General features: G+C 45.7%; 1 protein-coding gene across 3 annotated transcripts in view; it reads right to left on the bottom strand.

Moving 5' to 3' along the window:
• Positions 1-1,836: 1,836 nt before the first annotated feature.
• The window catches only part of TTC23 (tetratricopeptide repeat domain 23), a 104,039-nt gene continuing 97,260 nt past the window's right edge, over positions 1,837-8,615 (bottom strand). For all 3 annotated transcript variants that reach the window (XM_057724539.1, XM_057724536.1, XM_057724537.1), the window contains 2 exons: positions 3,408-3,490; positions 1,837-2,669 (listed from right to left, as the gene is read on the bottom strand). In XM_057724539.1, coding sequence (XP_057580522.1) covers positions 2,555-2,669; positions 3,408-3,490 — 198 coding nt within the window. In that variant the 3' untranslated portion in view covers positions 1,837-2,554. The remainder of the gene's footprint in view (positions 2,670-3,407; positions 3,491-8,615) is intronic.

Here is an 8,615-nt window from a genome sequence, read left to right as displayed (position 1 = left end):
GGTGGCACAGAATCACTGGGGAGAATATATGTGAAAAGTCCCAGTTCTTGAATTCCTGACCTGAATCAAAACTCGATGTTGTTAGCACAGAACTAGAAAGCGTGGCAGGCAGTGTAAGCCACTGGCTCGTATTCAAATACAGACTGGACAGTTTGTGGTAAGTGTCATCATGACAGCCTGGAAGGCTAGTGACAGTACTGTGACCAGCCATCCCGTTTGGCCTTGAATGGAGGGGTCTCCTGGGACGTGGGGCTTTCAGTGCTAAAATGAGAACAGTCCTGAGCCCACCACAATGGTCCATGACTGACCTGAAGTGCAGACTGGAATGATGGCCAACCCTTAGGAGCTTGAAGAAATTGCACTAGTTTGAGACAAAGCAGTAGATACCCTTTCCTGTTTGTCGCCTTTTACAAAACCAAAATAAACGAAAACATGAATAGCTAGAGGCTTCCTTTGATTTTAAATTAACACATTGAATAGATGGGAGACATTTGAAGGAACATTCCTAAATTCATCCATTCTCAGGATGGGGGCTACGTTTTTTAAAAAGTGTTTTAGTTTTCTGTGATTCCAAGAAACAGAGGAAGAAGTAACATCAGAATTCACATTTTGTTTTTGCAAAATCCCAGATGGGCACTTAGTCCGCTCAGCCTCCTATAACAGAATTCCACAGGCAGGAAGCTTAATCAAAATCCAAGATCAAGGTGCTGGTGGATTCAGTTCTTGGTGGGGGTTCTCTTCTGGTTTGCAGACGGCTGCCTTCTTGCTGTTCCCTCACATAGCAGAAAGATCATTTCTCTTGTGTCTCCTCATAAGGGCCCTAATCCCAGTTGTGGGGCTTCACCTTCATGTACTAATTACTTCCCAGCGGCCCCACCTTTCACATTGGGCTTTAGGGCTTCAGCATAGGAACTTTTGAGGTGCACAAACATTTTTGAGGCAGGTATATATTTAAAATGCTTTTCCACCATCCAGATCAAAACCCGTGTCTTCAACTAGGTAGGACACTTGATGAGTCGTGACATCTCATGCCTTCTTTGAATGTTGCCTTCGTCCCACAGGCCTGTCTGGAATGGGTGAGTCCAGGCAGGGGTGGCCTGTGTCGTCAGCTGTCACACGGTCGAGGACAAGGCACCCAGCTTCTCTCCACCCTGTCCCGAAACTGGTTAACTCCCCCATCAGTTCTCAAGGTGGCGCCCAGCACAAATGGGGGCCAGAACGGTTTGGGGTTGCCCGCTGGATGTTGCAGCGGGAGGGGGGCTGTGCTGCCTGCTGCCATCTTAACACCAGCCTGCAGCCCTCCTGGGCTGCAGCCCATGGGATTAGGGCAGGGACGAGAAGGAGCAGCCCACACCCCACTCCTCTGCGCACTCGTTCACCTCGTTCCAGCACCGGATCTCATCACTGACAGCATGGAGAAAGGTGCTCAAAACCTGTCACTCTACCTTCCTGTTCTCGAATGACGATGGCCTCCCCTCCGAGAGACCTGAGACCACTGTGGACATGAGTGCTCATCCCCCTCTCCCTCCCTACCCCCTACATTGCTGAACCTGGAACACAGTTGGGAGGGTAGGGGGCCAAGGGCTGTGCCAACTCAAAAAGAAAGCTCTCTGGAGCAGCAGCCATGGGTCTCCGGCCTGGAGTGGAGGCCATAGGAGGCAGCAGCAGGGAGTCAGCATCCCTCCCTGCAGCCCCTCTGTGCCCGTCTCACTCCTGCTCACCTCCCTTCACTCCTTGACACCTGCCTCCCCCGACCTTTAGGCAAAGTCAGGGCCACTGAGCACCCACCCTGTTGAACCGGGCCCTCTCCCTCACTGGCCACCAGCCACCTCCACCGTCGTCGGTGTAGGGACCAGCGTGCATGCTGGATGGCAGGCCCTGAGAGGATGGGGACAGGGTGTCCTGTGTGTGCTGTGCCCCTGGGTCTCAGCACACACCTGGTGCCTCCGGGGTGTTCACCCACATTCAGTGAGTGCCTGCGCACGAGTGAGGAGGCACGTCCTGGTTTTCAGGCTCTGAGGAGCTCCAGGGCGGCTTCATTTTACACACAGATGCTGACCCCAGCACTTCGAAATTTCCTTTTATTAGCATTTTATTCTCAATCCCTATTACCTTCCTGTAAGAAAGGGCTTTTCCCAGAATTGTCCTGCTCCAAATCAGACTCCAGGCCTGCACAAGGGGCTATACGCCATATATATACGCAGTCAGATGTTGTGTCTACTTTCCTGCACAGGAAGTTTTGAACTTTTGAAGAGATGCCTTTTAGCCACAGTAGTGCTGACGGGTAAAAATTCTTGTTGGCAAGAAAAACCACTGAGGTGGTAAAAAGGAAAATGCTCTATAGAAGCACCCGATCACCTTACACACTGTTAAAATGTGGCCCACGGGAGGTTTATGGGATCGCTGTTGCGCTTGGAGCAAACAGCCTAGAAAGTCTGTACAATGACTGCTGAAGTCCACCTTCTGATGGAGAGAGATTTATAGAGAGAGCACCCTACGTGTCAGCACCCAGGCGGGAGCCAAGCTTCCGGTGGGGGTGGGCGTGGGGGTGGGCTCAGTCGGCTGCGTGGGGCCCGGCCTTGCCCAGCCCGCCGGCCTGCAGCCCGCCGGTGCAGAAGGCCGCCTTGGCTCTCAGGGGCTGCCGAGGCTTCACAGCCATCCCGGGGGCCCTGCGGACAAGCAGAGGTTGGGGTGAGTGGGCTGCCCCTCGGCCTCCCCGCGTCTTGTGCCCAGTCTTCGTGGCTGTGAAGCCGAGCCTGGTGGGTGCTGAGCTGCATTTCATGAAGGCGCTTCAGGAGGGGCTATAGATGAGCGGAGGCTCGTGGCACAGGAACAGAAAACTCAAGCTTTCTTCTCCCATTTTCTGATATCTTGTGACCATTCTCGCCAAGCTGACACAGTCAACCCTCACCTGCTAAAGGGGCCTGGGCCCAGCGGCTGGGTTCTGAGACAGCGCCCCCCCCTCCGCTGGCCATGTCCCCCTGCGGCGTGGCCCTGAGCAGGGCCTTGGCTCTCAGCCCGCGGGCTCTGGGTGGAGGGCAGTTCTGCTGCTGTGAAAGCCGGAAGGCCGGCCGACAGGGTGAAGTCAGAGGGCTCTCAGGGGCACGCCAAGTAGGTCTCTGTGCCCTCACCCTCCAGCAGGGGAGATGACCTGCAGGGGGCTGGTCTGCAAGAGGACGAATCCCAGCGTGCATTTCTGACATTCTTCAAGAGCTAATTTCTTCCTAATATCTGGCAAGAAGATATTTTACAACTGGGTATTCAGAGGAACTGGGCTTGCGTAGTTTATGAGTTATGGCAAGTCAGTTAGTAAAACTTTCCATGGAAAGTTCCACAGAACCTTACAGAACCAGCTTCCTCTGAGATTCTGATTGCAAAGGAAATAGTGTGAGGGGAGGCCAACTCACTTGGACAGGACGTCCACGGTCTGCTGGGTGGCCAGAGTCCTCTTGTCCTGTGGTCCGTATAAGAGGGTCTGGATCTGAAGACACTGCAGAACACCAAGTAGTAATCATGAGTTATGGAAATGTCACTGAGAGCATTTTGCAGGAAAGTCAAGTCTCCCTTGAATGAGAGAGAGAATACTTCATTCATAGACCCACGCTATGACGGAATTAGTATTCTCAGGGTTTCTCCCAGGAATAATCTGACCTTCACTTTTGGATGTCCTGAGGGATCCAGGAAACAAATCACTATTTTATAGAACTTTCTGTGATTATCTGGATGTAAAACCATGTTCAAAAGTTATATTTCTAGAAAGTAAAGGCAAGAACGTTGCTATTGACCAGAGGAGGGGTCTCTAGTTTCTAATTTTAAATGACCCTTGCTACAGCCCCAGAAACTTTTTTTTTTAATGTTTTTGCTTTTTTTGTAAAGAAATGCTTTATCTTACATGGGCTTTCTATATTCATTACTACACAGCAATTTCTTAGGAGTTGAATTATTTAGGAGTTAAATATTCAGCTGTATATTATCCAGGCCTGGCTTTGGCTTGATTTCCCCCATCTGCTTATTGTCCTGTCTTTTGGTTGCTTGTGCCAGGCCAGGGATAGAGATGAAAGTTGTGCCCAAAATGGTCAAAATAATTTTGAAGAAGAATGAGATGGAGGGACTTGCTTGCTGAATGTCAAGACCTTTTATGAGACTAGAGTAATTAAGACAGTGTGGTTTTCATCCAGACAGACAAATGTATCAGCAAACCATGGCAGAGAATCTTTAATACTTCATAGATTGACAGAAGTGGCGCTGGAGGGTCCATGAAGAAGAGCTAAACTAGTCAGTAAATGGAACTGGGACCACTGGTATTCCAAATGGAAGGAAATGGATTCCTACCCCGTATCAAATACAAAAAAATTAATCCCGGATAGACTGGGGAACTAAATGTGAAATGAAAACTTGGAACTTACAGAAGAAGATATTGAAGGATATGTTTATGATCTTGAGGTAGGGGAGTATTTCTTAGACAAGATCCAGACAAACCAAGAGTAAAAGTCTGATGAAATGTTAACTATCTTAAAATTCAAAACATCTGTGCATCAAAATGCACCCTAGGCAAGGTACAGACAAACCAGACTGAGGGAAAATATTTGCACAAAACTGGAAAAGGATTAGTATTCAGAATACATAAAGAACTCTTAGAAGGTAATGAGAAAAAAAACCGCTACCAATAGAAAAATGATCAAAAGATATAAACAGATTGTTCAAAGAACTGAAAACAGAATGGCTAATAAACCTGCCTAAGCGCACTAGTAACCAGCAAGGCAAACTAAAACTTCCATGAGATTGCCTCTTCACCTACCAAATTGCAAAAATTATAGTCTAATAATGATAACACCAAGCTTTGTCAAAGACGTGAAGCAACAAGAACTCTTTTACATACAGATAGTGGGTGTTAAAATTGGTACAACCAACTTGGGAATATTTTGTGGAACAATTTGGGAATATTTAGTAACAGCTAAGTAAATTGTGGTATATGTGTATTGTTTATGTATGATACTACACGAACTTCTGATGTGCGTTTGTCTCCACATAGATGAATCGCGTGATTGTAGAGAGGAAAAAGCAAATTGCAGATGAATGTGTATAATGTGTGCATATTTCTATGTAAAACAAAACCATAGGAAAATAATAAAGATGAGAATGATATCTAGTTCAGGATAGTAGTTATTTAGAGATGGGTGGGGAGGGGGCTTCGGCTGTATGGGCCATGTTTTAATTCTTACACTGAGGAGTGAGCTCAGAGGTGTTTTGCTGTATTATTCAAACTTTTCCTTATATCTGAAATATTTCATATGTTTAAAAGATTGGATTTATTTTTCTATGTGTAACGGCTTGAGTCAAAAAAGTGTGAGGGTTTGGGGACATACTGTAGACTGTATTCATTCTGATTGGCCAACCTTTTTAGATCTTTGGGAAAATTAAAATGCAGGCAGCCAAATTGCTTTGTCTTTATGAGCTCTGGAAAACATCGAGACCACCTGAACTTTTGGTTCAATCTGAGGAATTGAGAATGTGGTTCTGGAATCTGGGAATGTGATTGTCTTTTGGAGGAATGAAGTATTAGTCAATGAGAATATGGCAGGATTTTGTATGTAACAGAAAATATTCACTATTTCTTAGCTGAATTATATAACACCAAAAGAGGAGTAAACATTTTCCTGTTATTCTATTTGGTACATAATCCAAACTCTGTAAAGGCAAGGATCCTAGCTCTTCCGCCCAGCAAGCCCTGGACTTTCTAAACCTGCACTGGGGCCCTGGCCTGGCCTAGGCAATGTGCCGCTCATTCCCTGGGTTTGAGCTAGCGTCGCTTTAATCCACAGAGAGATTGTTGTGAACTTGGAAATTTGGGAACCTTGAGAAAGTTCTGTGTTGCTTTGAGGGGAAGAAGCTGGGGACAGACACTCATGGCGCTTGATGTCAACTCTTCCAGCACTCTTCCCCGATTGGCTCACAGCTCCTGGAAGGCTGGGTACTCTCCACACAGGGCCCGGCAGGGGAGGTTCAGACAGGGACAGTGTGCGAGAAGCAAGCGTGCTCCCCCTCATCCGAGTTCGTCAAGGAGAGGCCCTCTCTCCAGGGCTGACACATCTTGCCAGAACAGACTTCATTTTCTCCCACCTGGCCAGGAATACCGTCACTCAGTGTGAAAGATCAGGTCTCATTTTAAACCCACCCAGACTTCCCTGTTTACATATTTGTGAGTGCCTCAGGTGCAGCTCATTTTGAGACAAGCTGATGTTGACATGCATTGGTATTAAGGTTTCAGGTTACTCTGCCTTAAGAGATGGCCTCCAAAATCTAAAACTCAGGAGGAATTTCCATTGTACTCCTTTGATTATTGAAGTTTCTTCTCCCTGGCCCCTCATCCTCTAGGGAAGGAGATATTGGGTTGGCCTTTGGTTTTTAAGTAAAAATAACACAATTTTCATTTTCATCAAAAACTTCATTGAGCAGCATATTCACCTCTTTGTTCCACTACCTTCTGCCATTTTTCAGGCAACTTCATAATGCCACCTTCCCAAAACTTTAAATCTTTTTGAGCAAAGAACCGTTCCAGGTGCCTGTTACAGTCTTCCAGGCAATTGCAGTTTTTTCCATTAAGAGAATTTTGTAAGTGGAAATCCGAAGGTGCAATGTCTGGTGAATACGGTGGATGAATCAGAACTTCCCAGCCAAGCTGCAACAGCTTTTGCCCGGTCATCAAAAAAACATGTGGTCTTGTGTTATCCTGATGGAAGATTATGTGTTTTCTGTTGTCTAATCCTGGATGCTTTTCGTCGAGTGCTGCTTTCATTTGCTCTAATTGGGAGCAGTACTTGTTGGAGTTAATCGTTTGGTTCTCCGGAAGGAGCGCATAATAGAGGGCTCCCTTCCAATCCCACCATATACACGACATCGCCTTCTTTGGTTGAAGACCAGCCTTTGGCGTGGTTGGTGGTGGTTTATTTCACTTGTCCCACGATCTCTTCTGTTCCACATTATTGTACAGTATCCACTTTTCACCACTCGTCACAATTTGTTTTAAAAATGGAATGTTTTCATTACCTTTCAGTAGAGAATTACCTGTGGAAATACTGTCAAGAAGGTTCAGCTTAATTTATGTGGAACCCAAACATTTAGCTTAACGTATGTGTAACCAAACTGGTACACATGATTTTCAGTGCTTGATTTGGATATTTTGGTATGTCGGCTATCTCCTGCGTGGTATAACATTGATTGTTCTCAGTTATTGTTTCAATTTGATCTCTATCAACCTCAAGTGGTCTACCCGACCGTGGAGCGTCGTCCAGCAAGAAACCTTCAGCACAAAACGCAAACCTCTTCTGACATGTTTGATCAGTCACGGCACCTTCTCCATACACTTGCATGCATTTTTTTTTTTTTTTTTTGCATTTTGGTTGCGTTTTTACCTTTCTTGAAATAATAAAGTATAATATGCTGAAAATGCTGCTTTTTTTCTTCCATCTTCAGTATTAAAATGGCTACACAAAAATTCAATTTTGGTGTCTTTATTTTAATGCATGCTGATATGACGGCTGTCACAATACAATCTAAGAAAATAGTTTGGAATGAAGTTAAAGACAACTAAGTGCTACTAGAGCCATCTTACGGAAAAAAATGAACGAACGTTTTGGTCAGCCCAATACTATTAGCTGCATTTTCACGATTCCTGGGAAGAAGGATGTAGCAACTGACAGTACTCACACAGATGCTCACTGGTTCTGCTAACCACCTCCATCCCAGACCTTGCTGCTCATTTTTTCTGAGGGCATTACGCTAGTAGAGAGAGTGGAGTTAGGAGAGACGGTCACGGTTGGGTAAAGCAACCCTTTTCGATAATCGAGCCTAGAGAGAGGTGAGCCCGTCCTCGTCCTAACCTCCATGCGCCAGTAGTCAAGACTCTTCTCTTTCTGGTGTTAGGTTTTTTAAAAGGCTGCTTATGCTCACTAAGTTTGCCCAGAATTCTAGCTGAAGAGGGAAGAGATGTAAAGAGATGTAAACTAGGAGAGGTGAACAGACCCTCAGCCCCAATCCCTTTTGTGATGACAGTGCCCAGGGAGGCCATACCAGGCACCGAGACAGGAAAAAGTGGTTCATCCTGTAACTGAAGTCGTCTCCAAAAGCTACGTTTTTAAAATAGTGAAATAACCCATTACCGACTTTTACTAGGAAATGTCTTGCATAGCTATATATTTACCCAAGAAACGTAAATTGATTTTCAGTGCTCTGTGGTTCTTAGTTAAATTTGCTTAAGCATTTTTGTGTGAAGTAGGTATCTCAATTCTTTTGTTAAAAACATAGGTATTGACAGAGACAAAGTCAATAAATGTTAACTGAACCCACAGGGAACCAGGCATTGTAAGCATGTCGCTGAACTAAGTAAAGAACTCCTCAGACCTCGATAAGAGAACATTCTCCACCATAAATAAAGGTATTCTGTGCTCTCCAGGTTCTTGCAAGGAGGCCAGTGCGCTCTGGTCTGAAATCAGCCTCTAAAGGGTGTTTCTCATTTTTTTTTTTTAAGTGGATAAAAAACCAATTTCAAGGCGCCAGATGAATTTCGAGGAAGCCATGGCATTGCTTGTGTTCTCTTTGGTTTTATCTGCAGGGGT

Source organism: Hippopotamus amphibius, chromosome 2 (assembly GCF_030028045.1).
Source record: "Hippopotamus amphibius kiboko isolate mHipAmp2 chromosome 2, mHipAmp2.hap2, whole genome shotgun sequence".
Taxonomy (NCBI): domain Eukaryota; kingdom Metazoa; phylum Chordata; class Mammalia; order Artiodactyla; family Hippopotamidae; genus Hippopotamus; species Hippopotamus amphibius.
Note: the sequence above shows the minus strand (reverse complement) of the source record. Positions and strands in the feature narration are given on the sequence as shown.